The sequence below is a fragment of the Staurois parvus genome, unplaced genomic scaffold, assembly GCF_062004578.1.
Source record: "Staurois parvus isolate SC_StPar_1 unplaced genomic scaffold, SC_StPar_1.0 ptg000561l, whole genome shotgun sequence".
Lineage (NCBI taxonomy): Eukaryota > Metazoa > Chordata > Amphibia > Anura > Ranidae > Staurois > Staurois parvus.
In genome coordinates, this window is record NW_028318357.1 from 3689044 (window position 1) to 3709489 (window position 20446).

General features: G+C 43.3%; 1 protein-coding gene across 1 annotated transcript; it reads right to left on the bottom strand.

Moving 5' to 3' along the window:
* Positions 1-8848: 8848 nt before the first annotated feature.
* On the bottom strand, positions 8849-19885 carry LOC149450886 (uncharacterized). Its single transcript, XM_089691286.1, has 6 exons — positions 19820-19885; positions 18338-18424; positions 16661-16749; positions 13187-13618; positions 10235-10286; positions 8849-8973 (listed from the first exon to the last, which is right to left on the bottom strand). Exons 1-6 carry the CDS (start codon positions 19883-19885, stop codon positions 8899-8901), a joined length of 801 nt encoding a protein of 266 aa, XP_089547412.1. The 3' UTR covers positions 8849-8898.
* Positions 19886-20446: the final 561 nt, after the last annotated feature.

A 20446-nucleotide genomic window follows, 5' to 3' on the forward strand; every position in this document is an offset into this window, starting at 1 on the left:
GGTTCCCCTGCTCAAGTCATCACATGTCCAGGCCCGTCTGAAGTTTGCCAATGACCATCTGGATGATCCAGAGGAGGCATGGGAGAAAGTCATGTGGTCAGATGAGACCAAAGTAGAACTTTTTGGTCTAAACTTCACTTGTCGTGTTTGGAGGAAAAAGGATGAGTTGCATCCCAAGAACACCATCCCTACTGTGAAGCATGGGGGTGGTAACATCATGCTTTGGAGGTGATTTTCTGTGAAGGGGACAGGGCAACTGCACTGTATTAAGGATAGGATGAATGGGGCCATTTATTGTGAGATTTTGAGCAACAACCTCCTTCCCTCAGTCAGAGCATTGAAGATGGGTCATGGCTGGGTCTTCCAACATGACAACGACCCGAAGCACACAGCCAGGATAACCAAGGAGTGGCTCCGTAAGAAGCATATCAAGGTTCTGGAGTGGCCTAGCCAGTCTCCAGACCTAAATCCAATAGAACATCTTTGGAGGGAGCTGAAACTCCATGTTGCTCAGCAACAGCCCCGAAACCTGACAGATCTAGAGGAGATCTGTGTGGAGGAGTGGGCCAAAATCCCTGTTGCAGTGTGTGCAAACCTGGTCAAGAACTACAGGAAACGATTGACCTCTGTAATTGGAAACAAAGGCTTCTGTACCAAATATTAACACTGATTTTCTCAGGTGTTCAAATACTTATGTTCAGCAGTGCAAGACAAATAAATTCTTTAAAAATCATACAATGTGATTTCCTGAATTTTTTTTATATTCTGTCTCTCAGAGTGGGAATGCACCTACAATGTGAATTTCAGACCCCTCCATGATTTCTAAGTGGGAGAACTTGCAAAATCGCAGGGTGTTCAAATACTTCTGTTCCTCACTGTATATCATCCAGCAAAGGGAATCACTCATGTGGCTACCAGTGGAATACCAGGGATACACCTTGAGGGGGGGCTGCTCCAAGCCGCCGCTGCTCACGCTGCCCTCGGCCTCCTGTGCGCTGGATGTCTGACATCCAGCGCACAGGAGGCTGAGGGCAGCATGAGCAGCCAGATGACCCCCAGTGTCCCGTTTCCAAATCCAGATGACCAGGAGTTGGTCTGCATTACTCAAATGCGCAAGTTATTGCGCTTCTGGTTAGTGTAATATACATCCATTTATTATCACTGGAATCACGGATCTTCACCTTAAGGCTGTTACTATTAGACTTATCAATAAAATTTATCACATCACTTTGAGCACTTTATACATCATGCCTGGACGTTAATTACACAATTGTTATTTTGGCGCTCCTTAGCGTCTTATATTGTATATTTTTATTGTTTTGTTTTATTGCATGGTTTTTACTCATTTAAATTTTCATATAGTGCTGCATATTTTATTAATATATTTATGAGAAGGATTTGAGATTTACCTTTTATGCTAGCTGCTCTTATTTGACTTTACCTTGCGCTCGTTTGTTGCTGCTTTTGAGATTGTATATAAGACTCCTATCAGCCCGTGTGTGGTCAGCCAGCTGGATTGGAGTGGAGTCTCCCTCTAGTGGTGGCCAGAGGTAGTGCGGGCTGTGAAAGTATATCACGGCTGGTCTTATATATATTCAGAATAAGTCCCCCTCATTCCCTCTTTACCTCAAGTCACGGCCGGACGTGCACGCCTCGGTTAGCTAGTCGCTGTGGGCATGTGCGTGTGGGTTGGATCCGTGACAGTTAGCACTTCTACCTGGCAGTGCTATAGTCGTTGGTTCGCAGTCACGGCACCACCTGCCTGGAGTTTGCATGTTCTCCCTCTGCCTGCATGTATTTCCTCCTGGGTTCTCCGGTTTCCTCCCACACTCCAAAGACATGCTGGTAGGTTAATTGGATACTGTTTAATTTGGACTGGGATAAAAAAATAGGCCCGGGCATTTTGGACTGAGCAGCCTCAAGTCCGGGGACCCTTTCCTCAGATCGCTGTGATGGAATACCAGGGCCCAGCAACCTTTGTGACCCTGCTAGTCCTGCCACTAGTGTCAGTAGGTTTTTATTTTTATTTAATTTTTTACAATTTTATAATTTTTTTACATTTTTTTTGTAGGAGGGAAAGAAGAAAGGAAGGAGGGAAAGAAGAAAGGAAGGAGGGAAAGAAGAAAGGAAGGAGGGAAAGAAGGAAGGAAGGAGGGAAAGAAGGAAGGAAGGAGGGAAAGAAGGAAGGAAGGAGGGAAAGAAGGAAGGGGGGAGAGAAGACACAAGGCTAGCGTGGAGTGTAGGCGGGGCAGACACAGGAGGAGAGGGCGGAAGGAGGAGGGGCCGCTTTCTCTCTCCTCTCCCGTCTGTGGTGGGCGGGGAGCTGTAAGCACTGGGGACAGGATATGTTGACAGATGCTCCGCAGCGCTGCAGGGAGGGGGGAATCCGGTGGCAGCTCTGCAGGAGATGGGGGGGGGGTGGCCATGGGGGAGCAAACAGGAGCTCAGGGTAGGAGATGGATAGGAGGGGTGGCCAGGCAGCACATAGAGGAACCGAGAAATGCATGGTCCAATTACTCTATGTGCCGCCCCGCTGCCGCTCCTATCCAGGCGACCCCAGCCCACAGGGCAAATGCCCGGTGTGGCCTATGGCCACTCTAGGTCTGAATATGTATGAATGTTAGTTAGGGACCTTAGATCGTATGCCCCTTGAGGGTTAGGGATTGATGTGAATGTACAATATACACTATATTGCCAAAAGTATTGGGATACCTGCCTATACAAGCACATGAACTTTAATGCCATCCCAGTTTTAGTCCGTAGTGTTCAGCATTGAGTTGCCCCATAGTGTGCAGCTATAACAGCTTCAACTCTTCTGGGAATTCAGTCCACAAGGTTTAGGGTGAGGCTATGGGAATGTTTGACCATTCTTCCAAAAGTGCATTAGTGAGGTCAGGCACTGATGTTGGGCATGAAGGCCTGACTTGCAGTCTCCGCTCTAATTCATCCAAAAAGTTATTCTATTGGGTTGAGGTCAGGACTTTGTGTAGGCCAGTCAAGTTACTCCACCCCAACCTCGCTTTGTGCACTGGTGCGCAGTCATCTTGGAACAGGAATGTATCATCAAACTTTTCTCACAAAGTTGGGAGCATGAAATTGTCCAAAATATCCTGGTATGCTGACACCATGCTTTACGCCACTGCATCCAATGCTTTGCATTGCGCTTTCTGATGCTCAGCCATGGAAACCCATTTCATGAAGTTCTCCAGAGCCTGTTGTGCTAAGCTGAAGGCCACACAAAGTTTGGAGGTCTTTAGCTATTGCCTCTGCAGCCAGTTGGCGACTTTTGCACACTGTGCGTTTCAGCATACACTGACCCCGCTCTGTAATTTTACGTAGCCTACCACTTCGTGGCAGATTTGCTGTTGTTCACAGTTGCTTCCACTTTGTCATAATACCACTAACAGTTGACCGTGGAATATTTATTAGCAAGGAGATTTCACAGTTGGACTCATTGCACAGGTGGCAACCTAACACAGTACCATACCAGTCTGCATTCTTAGGTGCTTGATTTTTATACACATGTGGCCATGGAGGTGATTGAAACACCTGAATCCAATGATTTGGAGAGGTGTCCCAATACTTTTGACAATATAGTGTCTACAGTACATAAAATAAACTAGTGCTTTTTTGCATGAGAAACTGAGTTTATACGAGGACAGGAAGGTACTAATTTAGAAAGGTGTTGTGTAAATGAAGCAGGATCCTCTAACATACTTATATGCAGAGTTCAATAGATGGATACAGTCCATGTCACTGCTATGCATTTATCTACACCTGAGCTGGTTAAACCAACATCACTATTGGTGATGCTAATGGATCAAATGCAGAAATATTTATATTTGATCAAATAAAATGATTTAGAATTGAAGTGGTTGTAAAGGGTGAAGGTTTTTTAACTTTATGCATTCTATGCAAGAAGGTTAAAAAAAAAACACCTATCTGCAGCAGTACCCCCAGCCCTCTTAATACTTACCTGAGCCCCATTGCAATCCAGCGATGTGTACAACAGCCTCAGCTGTCCCAGGTCCCTACCTCCTCATTGGCTGAGTCTGCAATCAGGAACCAATAGCTCATGCTGCTGTCAAAAACAGCCAGTCAGCCAATGAGGAGAGAAAGGGGACAGCCAAGCCACAGCTCCATGTGTGAATGGACACACAGAGCAGCAGGTGCCCCCATAGTAAGGTAGTTGCTGTGGGAGCACCTGAGAGAAAGGAGGAGGCAGGAGCGCCAGTGGGGGACCTTAGAAGAGAACAATCAAGGCTACTCTGTGCAAATCCACCACACACAGTAGGGAAGTATGCCATGTTTGTTTTTTTTATTAAAGATAACCCTTTAGAATCACTTTGAGTTTTTATGTACACTTAAGTGAGAGTGTTCAGAGGAAAAAAAAAAAATACAATATTTAGTATTGTGTGTGGCCAGTTGTAATTTATCATAAATGTACAGGACACAGGTTTGCTATTTGTAGACCCTGGGTTTTAGGCTGTTACCTTCATAGGATTGGACACCTCAAAGCTTTGCAGCACAACAGCTGGGAATCCCCATATAAACAACACTTCACTGTCTCATTATACAATAGATGCAGTGCATCCCAATCTGTGTAACCTTAGGAAAACCCTAGCAGCCATACCTGGATCCAACATCTGGTTGATAATGCTTCACGTATTGGCTGTTAGTTGGAAACTCACCTTGGCATTTGTTACAACATGTGTAGTTAGCTACAGAATGCTGTCAGTATGCCCACTGGGTGTTTGCTATTATGGCCGCCTTCTAGGAGGTTGGATTCTCTTTGTACTGTATATATGAGCTCCAGTGATCTCTCTATTCCATTTGCACTTTTTAATTTTATAGTTATATTACCATATTTTTTTTCTGCTTTTCCCTGTATATACATTTGATTTACACCATCTGCTGCATATTTTTAACCCTATAAAAATGACTAATGCAACTTTGTCAGGGGTGTTTTGTGTTGGGGGTATCAGGAATGGAATAGGGAACATACCTCTCATGCAGCCAGCTAACTGCATCGGGGGGGTGGGGGTTTGGCCCACAGCCCCTTCTGGATACAAAAGGGCTGTGATGATTGCTTCATCCAGTTGCTTTGGAAAGCAAAAAAAAAAACAGCATTATATAAAGCCAATTTAAATAAATCCACTTTTGTATTAGCTGGCTTTTAGGACATCAAGTACAGCTTCATCATCTGGTCATTGAAGTCCACCCCTCCCATGTTAAGGTTATAGTCATGGACACAAAGGGGCTTCTCAGCAACACCAGCTACTGTGGCAAGTTGGATGGTCTTGTCTGCATGAATGGAAGACGGGACAAAAACATCCCATTTGTCCTTCCATTTCACTGCAAGCAATTCCTAATTTCTCAAGCAAGCTTCCCCAACCCCCCTTTCTAGAACAGGCATTTACAAGGCCATTAAGGGAAGCCCTGCAATTAGGTCACATGCCAATTCCAAGATCGTATAAATGTCTAAATAGTGGCACACTTGAATAAAAATTGTCCACATACCATATTTTTTGCTCCACAAGACACCTAGGTTTTAGAGGAGAAAAAAAAATAAATAAATAAAATATTCTGATGGACTGTGGACACAGTTTTTAAAAAAAAAAAAACCAACAGACTGGACCTCTGGTGAGGGGTAACAGGTACCTGCTCCCACTTCTGCAGAGTTGTCCTCTCTTCCTGTGGCGGCTTCTGTGACAGCTGGGTGCCCACTGCACATGCGTGAGAAGTGCTGCACTTTGTGAATGGCCTGGAGCCTTCTGGGACCTGTCATTTGTCCCAGAAGACACTGGACCATTCACAAAGCACAGCGCTTCTCGTGCATACGCAGTGAGCATCCAGCTGTCACAGAAGGCGCCGCGGGAAGACTGCAACTCTGGAGCTAGGAACAGGCAAGGTCCTGCAGGAGAGAAGAGCTGAGCAGCCAGCCCGATATTCTGACATGGTTGGGCCAGAAATACCGGACCGGCCACTTTACATTCGCTCCATAAGATGCACTGACATTCTCCCCCTTTGAGGGGAGAAAAAAAAAAACAAAAGTGTCTTATGGAGCAAAAGATATGGTATAAGTGGTACCCCATATTGAAAAAAGGATGACACCAAGTCCCAAAGTATCTTGCCACTACTCCCCATGGAGTCTGAGCATCCAGGAGCCTCCACATGACTCTTTTCCCTCACAAATCCAAAACTTATTTGTATAGCCTAATATATAAAATAGTGTAGCTGTTCATTGCACTGTTTTGGTATCAGTTTGAGTATTAGCAGCTGTAGAGTAGGGTTTGGCGTCCATAGCAGCACAGGAGGAATTGTTGCATAATATATGTATAGCCTGTTGCCCTCTCACAGGTCTTAAACATCTTGACCCCTTTTTTAAAGTAATGCCCATGTTTAGGGTTAGAGCACCCCCCCCCAAAAAAAAAAAAGTACTTAAATTTGCGGTTTCCACCTGAATTCCAGGTTGGGCAGTGAATGGGTGAAGTACAGGTGCTGCAGAATTTGTGTGCTGCCAATCAGCATTTGCAAGCACATCCAGAAGGATACTAGGAGCTCTACAAGCCTGTGTGCAAATTCTTGGTGGCTGCAGGACACTTGTGCTTGCCACCGCACCAGCTTGTACTGCACTTATGGGACTCTCCATGTCACCAAGTGATACTGCAGTGCTGGTATGTGAAAGACCAGGATATACTATGCCGCTGGTGCTCACCAAAAGGTTAGAGCAGCACTAGTACTGGCACTCTGCTGCATATGAGAGTCATGTGATTGTAACATCTCAGTAACCTGGGAACTGAGTTGGGTACACCCAACCTTAGCATCTGGCAAAGTGCTGCTGTCTATAGGTTTGTTATTCAGAGGCTGATTAGGGAGTCATCCTTCACTCACCTGACATGCTCAGAATCCTGCAGGCCTCTTCACTAGTGTACCTTTCCATTGGGGGTAAGTGTAGGGGCTAAACACAGGTGCTGGGGATGATCCTGCCAACGCTTCGTTTTTGGGGACACTATATTATGTGAACACTGGTATAGTGCTGATCTGATCAAAGCTATTGATTCAAACACTATACTAGCAATGCAGGTTTGTGTATGAAAGCATGTTTCTGGCAATCGAGGTTAAATGAGATTGTCAGTATGCCATCTGAAGTTGCTGGTGACATCAATACAGTGATCTCAAACCCCCCCACACACACAGTACTAATGACACTAGTGCAGGGCAATGAAGGGGGTTAAATGTGTCCTAACTGTGCTGCTTGTACTCACCGTCTTCATTCTCTCTGGGAGAATTTTCCCAGAGAGATGATTTAATCACTGCCTGTAGAGGAAGTTTACAGAAAGATCCCTGATAGGACAGGGATCCATCTGATTTAGGTAGAACATCACTGGCCTAAAATTAGATGATTGATCCCTTGGTGATCAAATCACAGCACACACCACGCTGGCGTGCAAAACCTATAAGTATGATTTTGCACACCCGTGCCACCCTGTAGAGTGGTCAGGAAGCCGTTAAAAATCCAAAGACAAACAAGGCACAGTACATGACACTTCTAAAATACATTTTATTAAAAACCTAATATCTATGACAAGATAGGGTCAGACTAAACAGATTGACTAGATTTCTGAAACCAGTGATTATATGTAGAAGTCTACATTAAAAACATGTAATCAAACCACACATTGTGAATTCTTAAAGGGGGGTGCTTAAACAACAACAAAAAAAACTGTGAAAAGTCAAAGTTCCTATACCATTTGTGTGAGTGGAAAAAACCAACTGAAGTAATTGTTCATGCAAATCAATCTTCTACAAAGGTGAAACATGTGATATTGATTGTATGGCATTTAGTAGAGACATTCAGCTGTATATGCCTTGACTGGCTTGAACAAAGTCAACCCAGACCTCAAGCAATGCACTGGTGTTTTTAAAAACCAGCCCCCAGTACCATATAGTCCCATTTCCTCCCTGCCATAAGTAGCTGAAATACCTTATAGTTAAAGCTTGTGACACCACTGGTGCCTTGTGATAAGGCTAGTGCCATCACATAGCTGTTGCATAGGATTCCTAGTCAAAGCATTCACCCATGTCTACCTGCTGCTAAGCAGGGACTGGGCTTTAAAGTGACCCTGTTGCTTTGACCTCCATGAGCAAAGCATAGTTCACCAACAAAATGGCCAGGGCAACTAGGAGAGAAACCATGAAAATTTCTGCACTTAACATTTAAGGATGTACATTAGAGGCAGCTAGGACCTGGTTTGCATAGTAAATATCTATAGTGATGGGGGAGCCAAAAACCAAGTAGGTACACAAGGCAGAAAGTTAAAGACATGATCTACAGCTTAATTTGTGAGCTCAAAATGTTTGTGAATATCAGATAAGTGAAGAAAAGGAAGAGACGATCAGGGACAGTGTATTGGTGTTGACAGTAGTTTGAATAGCTATATCTTGGAACTTTGCAGAGATAAGACTGTAGCCCATAACCAGATTCTCAGCCTGGTACACCATTTTCTGGCACACAACTCTTGACAGCTCAGGAGGAGCTTCTATATTAACTGATGTTAAAACCCAATAGCACAGCAGGGGAGATCTCTGTACTGATGGGGGGGAGGGGAGGGGAGGGGAGGGGAGGGGGGGGGGGGGGGGGGGGGGGAACGACGACTGCTGCCCGCCCAGCAATTGGCCGAGCACGCTGACCAGTAGACCTTTAGTCATGCCCCTTCAACAGAAGCTGGCTGAATGGCTGGCTTCTGTTGTATGAATAGAATACACTTGGGCTGAATGTCAGTCATTTATTGAACTGGCTGACATTTGGCCCATGTGTACTAGGCTTCAGAGGCCCTCTATAAATTTGTACAGTGGGAAATACAATGGGTAGCAGACCATATCCATAGCAGAGTCCTAAAAAATTGCAAGATATTTTCTTCTAATCCATGGGGTAGAAGACACTGGTTTCACGCTATCATCAGATACATCCTTAAAAAAAAAAAAAAAAAAAAAAAAAGTGACCACATAGTACAAAAATGAGAAAACCAAACACAGCAAGAAGCAATGAATTACAGTTTCACTTTGTTAGAATAATCTAGAAAAAAAAAAATACGCTACAAGCTAGGAAGTTTCTATGGCATTACAGGTTATAATTTATAGCAATTACCCCAGGGTATCTGCAAGCAATTTGGTGGCCAATAGCCAAAATCCTGGGGAGCTTTGTTATGCAATGCCTCTATATTAGAGGTATGTGCCCACCCCCTATTTGTGGGGGGGGGGCAAATAAATAAAGTGGGGTAGGAGGGGCAAAGTGGCAAAATTTCTGGTCAAATCTGTGAATCCCTGTAGACACTGCTACTGCAGTGATTTTTGTCTATGCAGAGCTGCTGCTTAGTAACCACAGATGGAGAACGGTTTGGTCAGTATTGGAGCCATTCACAGAACCTTACATTTTTTTCCTCCATGATTGTGTGGCTGTGATTGTACAAGGTGGAACACACCCCAAATCATTGGATTCAGGTGTTCCAATCACCTCCATGGCCACAGGTGCATAAAATCAAGCACCTAGACATGCAGACTGCTTCTACAAACATTTGTTAAAGAATGGGTCACTCAGGAGTTCAGTGAATTCAAGTGTGGTACTGCGATAGGTTGCCACCTGTGTAATAAGTCCATCCGTGAAATTTCCTTGCTACTAAATATTCCACGGCCAACTGTTCGTGGTATTATAACAAAGAGGAAGACTGCGCTCCAGCATGCGCCAACCCCATTGTGTGCAGGAGTTGCCAACTGTCTGCAGAGTCAATAGCCAAAAGATATCCAAACTTAATGTCGCCTTCAGATTAGCACAACAGTGCTTAGAGAGCTTCATGGAATGGGTTTCTATGGCCGAGCAGCTGCATCCAAGCCTTACATCACCAAGTGATTTAAGGTGTGGGGTTGGGCTTGACCCCTTAGTTCCAGTGAAGGGAACTATTGAGGCATTAGCATACCAAGACATTTTGGACAATTTCATGCTTCCAACTTTGTGGAGATAGCATACATACACAGCTGAACGCAAAGTATGGATATTGCATATAGTCAGTTTGCATAATCGATTGGCTCCCTAGTTGATTGCAACACACTTTAGTGGACTAGTCACATGTGTTTAGAAGCTCTGTTTCATGTGAGAAGGTAAAAGCTAACAAGTATCAATTGCTCTTGGCTACAAGAGAAATTGTTTCACTAAAAATGCAAGAAGTTACTGTACCATGAGTGTCAAGTCATCATAACTGCAGAGTTCTTCATTCGATGCAAACCAACTTTAAAAAAAAAGGGAAAAAAATTATATCCTTAATATTGCAGCTTACAAGGATATGTTGGCTGCATTCACTGAATACATTTTAGTACTTTTTAAAAAGGCTGAGCACAGTAAAGTGTGGAGGCATGAATACTAAAGTCTGTAGACATTAGAGCAAAAACTTTGTCAACTTTCAAGTCTCAGGAACCCCCCCCCCCCCCCCCGCTAAAATGACTATCTACAATTCACAATATTAGTGTGATAGAGGCAAGAATGCTCCTTACACGTGGTCATTGGGAAGAATTAGATGGGCAACAATGAGATGACCCAAGACCATGATTTTACAGGTGGAGGCCACTGACTTTTCCCTAAACAGTTTTTCCCACTTGTTTTGCATTTGGCTAGGGTCAGTGTCACTACTGCTAGCACGTGGCAATACCTGGAGGTTGCACAGGTAGCCCAACTCCTCCAGGATGGCACATCAACATGTGCCATTGCCAGAAGGTTTCCTGCGTCTCCCAGTACAGTCTCAAGAGCATTACGGTGATTCCAGGAGACAGGCAGTTACTCTAGGAGAGTTGGACAGGGCCATAGAAGGTCCTTAACCCATCAGCAGGACCAGCATCTGCTCCTTTGTGCAAGAAGGAACAGGATGAGCACTGCTAGAGCCCTACAAAATTACCTCCAGCAGGCCACTGGTGTGAATGTCTGACCAATCAGAAACAGACTTCATGAGGGTGGCCCAAGTGCCCGATGTCCTCTAATGGGCCCTGTGCTCACTGCCCAGCACCATAGAACTTGATTGGAATTTGCCATTGAAAACCAAAATTGGAAGGTGCGCCACTGGCACCCTGTGCTCTTCACAGATGAGAAGGTTCACCCTGAGAACATGAGACGTGAAAGGGTCTGGAGAAGCCATAGAGAAGGTTATGCTGCCTGTAACATTCAGCATGACAGTTTTGGTGGTGGGTCAGTGGTCTGGGAAGGCATCTCCATGGAGGGAGAGACCTCTACAGTCTAGACAATTGCACCCTGACTGCCATTAGGCATCAGGATTAAATCCTTGGACCCTACACTGTTGCAGTGGGTCCCTTCTGGTGCATGACTATGCCTGGCCTCATGTAGTGACCATGCCCAACGTCATGCGGCGAGTATGCAGGCAGTTCCTGGAGGATGAATTAATACCACTAAATGGCCCCCACGCTCGCCTGATCCAAATACAATAGAACACCTCTGGGATATCATGTTGGTCCATCTGACACTGCCAGGTTGCACCTCCGGCTGTCAAGGAGCTCAGTGATGCCCTGGTCCAGATCTGGGCAGAAATACCCCAGGACACCATCTGTCTCATTAGGAGCATGCCCTGATGTTGTCAAGCATGCATACAAGGATGTGGGGGCCAAACTACCGAGTAGTATGTTCAATGACATTTCAGCAAAATGGACTAGCCCACTGCATCATTCTCACTTTGATTCTCAGGGCATCTGAATTCAGTCCTCTGTAGGTTGATAATTTCTCCTCATTTCCATCAAACAATGGGGCAGCCTTACGTTCCTAACATTACTCAGTCCATATCAGGATATCCAGCATTATATTTTTCCCCATTGAGATTTGTGGTATTTTCAAAGTGTTCCTGTAATTTTTTTTTAGCAGTGTATATTTGAACATTTCATATGGAATTTTAAGTCTACATAGAAATAAGTAAACTGCTAAAAAGCAATAAATGCTTAAAAAACCCACACCAAATATGTATGGGGCTCAACCACAATTGAAATACATTGTAGTTGCTTACCATTGTAGACTGCTGATGTCTACATTTGTACAAATATGCACTTTAACAAAAGATACCCTATTGGTCCCTCATAAAAGGCTTCCCCCTGCCTGTCAGATTTAATGTACACCAGGCTGTACATGCATGGCTCAATAAAAAATGACAGTACCACTATGTGCCATGATGATGCAACGCCTGTGTGCATGCGTGGAAGCAAAATCATTGCAGCCTGACCAAGCAGCCAAACAGACAGAACCTGGAAGGAAGACAGCCAGAAGATGACTATGCCCCTAGCGAGTCGGAGGGCCGACAGCAGTGCTGTAGTGTATAGTTTTGAGAGAAACCCTTGGGCTGGCCATATATTATACAATTTTCTGTCCAATTTCCTTTAGATTTACCTTCAACTATGTAGTGCAAGGTCCTGCCTAATTGGATACAATTGAAAGTGTTTAGGTTTGATATGGTTTTTAGAAAATCTAAAGCAAAATTCAAGAAAAATTGTATAATGTACGGCTGGCCTAATTCAGCCAAAACATACAAGGACTGGTAAGTGCACTGAAATTTTTTGGCTCTGGTTTAAATACACTTTAATGTCCAAATGTGTTTATGGTACTTAAAATCCAAGTACAATTTATTGCAGCTAACCAAGCCTTGATGTGGGAGCATTTGTTTCCCCCCCTTCAGGCTTTCCTTTCTCACCTGCCATTAACACCACTTCCTGTTCCAGGGTGACATTCCATCACTGTACTGAATCTATGGAGGAACAGGTAGAAGGGGGGGGGAACCCAAAAACAACACATGCTCTATGTGCATACTACTTGCTTTCAGAGCATAGGTTGGTGCTTGTGCTTTATACAACCCACAGCTGCCTTTTCTGCTGCATCTCAATGGACTGTTGTGACAGCTGCAGGTCCTAGCAATGACATTATGCAGGTTTTTGCATGTACATTTGTATGCATGAAAGCCATAAGTGGTACATTTAAAGCTAAATCTGGGAATTTAAACTACCCTTACAAGGAGTAAGCTTATTTACTCTATGGTGCTACCACAAACCTTTGTAGGGGTTTCACTTTCCAAAATATTCCAATACAAAAAAGTCAAGTAAAAACAGTTTGGAAAAAAGTCGTCATACAAGGCACAACTATACTCACTTGTTCTCAGGTCCACGACTCATTTTGTTGTTTGAGTCATGGAGATCGTAACTATCCCAGAGTATGCTCTGTGTTGTATCCATTCCATCCATATAGCACAGTATATCATACAAGGAGATCTCTGCATCACAATCATCCAGGGTTTGTACAGTTTCATTTGCAGGTATGCAACTCATTTCCTTGTTATCTTCATGGAGATCATAACTGTCCCAGAGGATACTAGGTGTAGTGTCTATTGCGTGTACACAATTCATAAAGTCATACGAGATTTCTGTATCACAATGATCCTGTATGACATGTGTAATTAAATCTGCAGGAACCAAGAAATAGAATATATTTTGTGTAGTCTGTGGCTTAATACTCCCCAGTTCATTTTCTGCTTCTGCGCATGTCAACAAGGTGTTCACATCTAACTCTGGCAAAGAGTCCAAGCTGGCACATAATTGTTCAGGTTCTGGCAAAGGGTCCAAGTCGGCACATAATTGTTCAGGTTCTGGTAAAGGGTGTTCCTTGGTGGTTTGTAAGTCAGGTATGTGAACTTCAGTGAGCCTGAAGTCATAAAAAGGGAAGAGCGGAGGGGAAACAAAAAGGGGGGGGGGGTTATACAAAATATGGGAATCACAAAAAAAAAAAAAAAAACCCCATTCAAAACTTCAAGAAATGCCATAAAGAAAAAAAAAAAAAAAAAGTGATGCCCTGTAATGTAATAACCCAGGAACCTGAAAACAATGTCCTACGACTAGCAAATCCTCTAGCAAAGCATATCACTCATGGGAGCCTGGGAGGAGACAGCATGACACTTCCACAGAGAAAGGAACAGACCAGTGTAAGTAGGGCACTCACTCCTTACCATTCACACCCTTCATATATGCCATGTTGTAGTAAATACACAATCATAACCCCTTCCCAGCATACACCATGTTGCATTTTACATTTATGGCTCCAAAAAATCATATACATATACATATCAAAGGTGCTCAACCCTTGGCCCTCTGACATTACCCTCAAACCAGGGAAGCACATGCCTGGGTGTGGCAACCCATTGATCATGATCTGGGCTTACTGACCCACCATCCCAGAGCATCAGTGTGACGTGAGCTGGCGCCAGCAGCGGAGGGAGCAGGAGCCGATTCTCTGTAGCACCAGCTCCTGTCCCAGGTGTACAGCGGCCAAGTGCACGCCACTTCTAATACTTTCCAGCAGCCTGGAGAGCAATGCCAGCAGCAACTGGAAGGGGAAATAGTCAGTGTATTAAATAAAGCATACACTGGACATAAAAGTTTTTGCAATGGGTATATGAGCACCTAAAAAAGGTTAGCTATTAGGCTGCTTTAACACTGATCTGCAGCTCTCTTGGGTTAGATGTACTGAGCCATTGACCCATTATATCCTGTGTGTTTGGGAAGCATTCTGAAAGTGCACCACAACTCAGCTGTGGTAAACTTTCAGAAAGTCCACCACACTTGCAAGATGTAATAGGAATCTGACATTGGCCTGTGACCAGTTAACCACTTACGTGGCCCTTGCTCTTAAGGGGGATGAGCACCTCTGCCCAGTGCTTTACATACTTGAGGCAATTCCCTCGTAATTTACAATGTCAGAACAGTTGTGCTGGTTGCTAAAGATTCTAACGGTTTTAGACACAGATCAGCATTTCTTTTTGACTGAAGTCAATCAAAATGATCAACTTCTGTCAAGCAGGGACAACCAGTAATCAAAATTCAGCCAGTCCCTACTGAACCAGACATTTTGATCAGTCTTTGGCCAGTTTTAGAAACTTTGTCTATTCAGTGTAAAAAAGAAAATGTAATGAAAAGTTTATTAAAAAATGAGGATGTCAAAATATTCTGGTTTTGATGTTTTATGCACATCAAAGACATGGTCAGTTGTGGCATTGACAAAGTGGAAAAAAAAACCCACACATGCAAGCCAGTCCTTAGAGTTCTAGGCTTCTTAATTGTCTGTACTAGACAGAAGATGACCATGGCCAGCTAGGGTTGTACTCATCACACTGTGGAGGCATTTTACAGGGTTTGGTTCTGCTTGCAGGCATATTGCATATGAGTAGTGTATACAAGGAGTGTTCATGCACTTTTAAGCCACTTTGTGTGATCTGGCCTTTCTACACATCTAGATTTGTGGCCCAGGCCTTTCAAAAAAATTCTAGCAATGCTCTTGCAAACATAAATTATGCAATTTTCATGCAGCCTTTGCTGTTCCATAAGACAAGTGAGCAAGGAACATAACCTAGCAGTTCTTGGCTGGGTTTTGTGACGAGGGGAAGGTGTTGCCTGGCAGCACTGGTGGTGATGCAGATATTGAGGGGAAGGGGGGGGGGGTGTACTCTGTTCCCAATTTATCTATGCCCCTGGGAAATCTTAGGGCTCATGTACACTGCAGCTGAAACTCAACTCACATTCAGGAGCTTTTCTGCATTTTTCTTCAGCAGCCCCTAATGTTTTCCTATGTGTCCATGAAAAGTGCAGGCCGTTGAGTTTACAGCCTTTTTTTAACGCAGCAAACTTGCGTTCAGGAGTAGATTATCAGCGTTTCAAAAGCTTGTAAATTCTGCTAACTGCGTTTAGAAGCATATTGACAGGTCCATATCCAGGGCACAACTCAGTAAGCGGTATCCTACCACAACCGAGTATGAGGTAGGATTTTTTTTTTAAATCATTTGAATCCACTAAAAAAAGGCTACTAAAATACTGCATTTTATTAAGTCATGTGGAATTTTAGGAGTGAAAAGCATGCATCATGTTTCAGCTGTCAGCGGGGTTCCCACTGACAGCTGATTTAAAAGAATTTCTGGCAATTAAATAATTAAAACAGCGTGGGGTCCCCCCTCCCATCCATACCAAGCCCTTTGGGTCTGGTATGGATTTTGAGGGGGAAGCCCCATGAAAAAAGTGTGGGGTTCACCCCCAAAATCTATACCAGACCCTTATCCAAGCATGTAGCCTGGCAGGTCAGGAAAGGGTGGCCTCCCCCCCCCCCCCCTCCTGAATCATACCAGGCCACATACCCTCAACATGGGGGGGCCCCCCCATGCCTTTTTGTATTTAATTGCTGACAATTCTCTCAGCAATCCCAGTGACAGCTGAGACTTTAATGCATGCTTTTCACTAGTAAAACCACGACTTGATAGAATAACTTGTGCAGTATTTTAGCAGCTTTTAGCGAGTTTACTCAGTACATTGTAGGCATTTGGAAAGGTCTCCTGAGGTTCTCTTTTAAAAAGCTTCTAAATGCAAACGTGCATAAACACTGCTAAATGCATTATGCAGACACTGCAAAAAACTGACTTTTTAACCTACATTTTCCAGTCAGTTTCCATCATTCAGAAGATTTTTCCAAATGCCCCATGTACATGAGCCCTTAAAGGGTTGTTCAAACTAATCAGCAAGCTAATGCTTTTTTAGCCTTTTACAAGCACATCATACAGGTTTGCTAACTTTTTTCATCCAGACATACCTTTCTGTTAAAACGGTGTCAGTGATTTTGTGACATTGTGAGTGTGCATCTGGTAGTGTAACATACAAGTGATCAAAGTTTTCCAAATCCTAGAAAGAATAGCATAGTTAAAGTTTAATATACATGTACAATTAAGATTTAAACAGTTTAAAATGCAGCTGCCAATTTTTCTGCCATAAAACCTGTCTCCACAACTAGCCAGTAGAGATCTTTCTAAAATCCTCAATATAGTTCATTAGATCCAGACTGTCTGCATTATCCTAGATTGTAAGCTCCAAGGAGCAAGGCCCTCCTATCCCTCTTGTATTGAACAATATTGTCTCCCATTATATTGTAAAATGGCTGAGCAAACTGTTGGCGCTATATAAATCCTGTATAATAATAATAAATAAGACCCAAAGTAATCGTGTATGTTAAACGATAAGTTCACCTTTCGTGACGTGTTACACCCATATTCAGGGTGTAACAGGTTACTGTGACAAGCCCCCACACTGTGGGCCCTCCCCCTTGTGACTTTACAGCAGTTTTCTTGAGTTCTTCATGAACTACCATGGCACCATTGAGCACTGTGGCAGTTTGATTTTTTTTCCTGTCAGCATGAAACTGCCTGCCCATTTGGGAAAAAGAAAAAAAAAAAAAAAAAAAAAAAAAAAAGGGGGTACAGGCTGACAGCTCGGATTGAGTCTGCAGGAGTCCTGCATGCCTTCAACCAACTCCAAAACAATGAGCATTTTTAAATTGAACTTAAAGCGAAGTTCCACCCAAAAGAGGAGAGAACAGGTACCTGAATTTTACAAGTACCCTCTCCAATCGCCTAGGTTATCAGAAACAGAAGTTGTCCTCCTACCCTCCCCGAAGTCTTGTGGCACACGCGACAGGTCCCAAAAGATGGAGCCATTGCACAGCGCTACTTACGCATGCACAGGAGACACCCGGCTGTGAGTGCAACTCTGCTTTAACCTTTACCTGAAGCCAGTGTGAAACCATGGTCTAAGCAACCAGATTGGTCTTAAAAGTGGCAGGGGATAGACACAGCTGGGATCAGTGCCGCATCCACCTAGAGATGGGGGCGGGTTGTTAAACCCACACTTTAAAGACACTCCTTAAGGCAGGAGGTAAACTGCTGGAGAAATCAAGAGGGCACAATTAACTGTTAGAAGCACCTAATTTTCAATTTGTGTTAGTTTTGCCATTGGCCCAGTACAAGCAAATGAGGACCTTGCCAATGCCTTTTCACTTTCAAGTTTTTAGGTGCCTCACTCATACTGCTGTAACATTACTTCTGTATGATGATTACTATGGAGACCTTCAAAGTGATAACTCCAGGGCAATGTAGACAGATGTAGATGGAAAGAAATTTGCCCCTGAAGTCAAGTCAAAAGCAGCCAAGTTAGTGATTCAGCTGCTTGTAAACTTGTAACAAGAATTCTCCGCCTGAAAATGTTAGTTTCCTGGCTATAAAAGGTAATCTAGTGGCTTCAGTATTTGAATCACTGAAACTGAATCTTGTGAGGTATTGACTTCTTGCCGCATTCTGGGTAGCCATGTAAACATGCAAAAGACAGCCAGGCATACCTTTTCAAAAGGGCATCATAATTACATTCTACATATATTTGTCAGTAAAATGTTTCCTTTAGAACAATCCAAAAATGGCAAGTTTAATGTCCATAAACTCACCCAGTAGTAGCTTTGATTTGGTGTAACAAAAGAAGAGGGAGCATTCATACAACCAAAGAGCTCAACTGCTGTGTTCAACAATACACACTAAGGGAAAAGGAAACAAATGCAGTTAGCTTTTTATTCCCCCCCCCCCCCTCTTTACACACCATTTATGTCATATACAGCATACAGTATAAAGAGCCAAAAAAAAAAGTGTAGTAAACTGCTGCCCTCCACAAGTGGCTGTGCTTATTCCCACAGTTATTTGGTTCTATACTGGTTATTTCCTAGCCCTGCAAGCTGGGTCAGAAACACTGCTTGGAGAACTGACGTAAAAATAAAATATATGTTTCTAGGAAGTAGGGACAGAACTGAGCCACATGAACTTCTATACACACATGGGTTGCTTTTTCACCCGGACCAGAAACTATTAGACAAGTACCCCCATGTTCTAATAGTTTAACTGTAGCTGCCATTATCTTCTGCAGTGCCTCCAGGATCTGCATTGCATAGTCTAATGGCACAGCCCACAACTGCCTACATGTCCCTTGTGAAGTAAGAGGAACATGTACAGGTTCAGTTACTTGCCCTTACCCCGCTGGATCACTGCAGGAGTATAGAAGCTGTAACTGGGCCTCCAGGACATCCACCAGGTCAATGGCTCCCTATGGTAGGTAGGCTGCCCTGTGGATGATCTGGGTCTGGTGACCACCACCATCACCTGACTTCCACTCTCCCCTACAGAGTGCAAACCTGATTTTCAATGCTCAGCAATGAGTGGAAAAAAAACTCAAAATTACATTTTAGTTCACCACACTAGCAGAAAGGGTTTAATTCACAGCTTTTGAATGAGTCAAGTCACATATTTTGGAATGATTACGTATGACATACATCACCATAAGTGGAAGATAAGATAAATCAGATAGTCACTGGACTGATTGACCAAAGTAGAAGGAATATAAACACTTTAGCACATGAAAACAGGCCACCCATATGCCTCACTAGTACTCCACTGACCAGTTTGACCATTGAAGCAGCCAACACTTTCTGCAGCATCAACTAGGATAATACAACAAAATGTACAAAACACCAAATTACACATAACTCCCTCAATTTCTAAATTGTCAGCTACAGAATCCTTAACCTCCTGCAGTGCTTTCAAGCTCCTATAGTGCCCCCACCATAGTGGTCTGCAGCACCTACCAGCCCCTAGTGCACTCTAGTCTCCCACAGTGCCCCTGCAAAGACACCAGCCCACATCAGAGACTCCATCCTCCACAGTTGCTGCTAGCTCCCTCCAGAAACCTCATGCCCCACAGGACCACCAACTCCTGCAGATTCTCCATACTTTTTATTGGGAGACTAATTTTAAATTTTTTTCCTCCACAGGGCATGGAAGGTTCTGGAGATTTTACCAAGTCCTAGTCTCAATAAGATTGTGAACCACTAGATTACAGAACACCTTTAAGATGCAACAGAAAAGTGGTTTAAAAATTATACCTTTAAGAGCTTGTTTGAGGACAAACATTTGCCAAGGGAGGTTATAGTTTTCTTTAAACGGTCCATAATTTCCTAAAAGAAAAACTGCTGCATTAATTATCAGAATTCTATGAACATTTAGATCACATGCAAAGAAGGTGTTTAAAGGAAGTCTGTAATGAGTAATGAACACTTCTTCCACTGACAAAAAAACAAAAAACAAAAACACACCACTATATATATATATATATATATATATATTTCAATATGCTAATTGCCTGGCCATTTGTTGCATTTCAAAAATATTGATGCAGAATTTCAATTAAGCATACTTACTCTACAGCTGTAATTCTAAAGTATTGAAACCATTGGATCAGAAGGTCACCAACTAGCACCATACTTGAAAATAGGTTTCATTAAGGGTTAAACTACAGAAGCAATTTTTTTACTACAATTTAACCTCTTGCTAGCAGTCACCTTATTAAACTGGAGCTACACAGATGGTTTTAGAAACACATACAACATAAAAGTTACTAGTAGTCAGGAGTAACAATTAAACAAAAATGAACAAGTGGTTACTAATCCTAAGCAGTAAGGTACTCACAAAGGGAAAAAACCCACCTAGTTCAGTTACAAGACTCTCCTAAC

Excerpts from the sequence above, each read along its gene's own strand:
- LOC149450886 (XM_089691286.1), bottom strand. The coding sequence starts at position 19,885 with ATGGACCGTTTAAAGAAAACTATAACCTCCCTTGGCAAATGTTTGTCC. Across the intron at positions 18,425-19,819 it reads CCTCAAACAAGCTCTTAAAG|TGTGTATTGTTGAACACAGC; the intron begins GTATAATTTTTA and ends CTTTTCCCTTAG. Across the intron at positions 10,287-13,186 it reads AGTCGTGGACCTGAGAACAA|TTGGTTTGCATCGAATGAAG; the intron begins GTGAGTATAGTT and ends TTTTTTTTAAAG.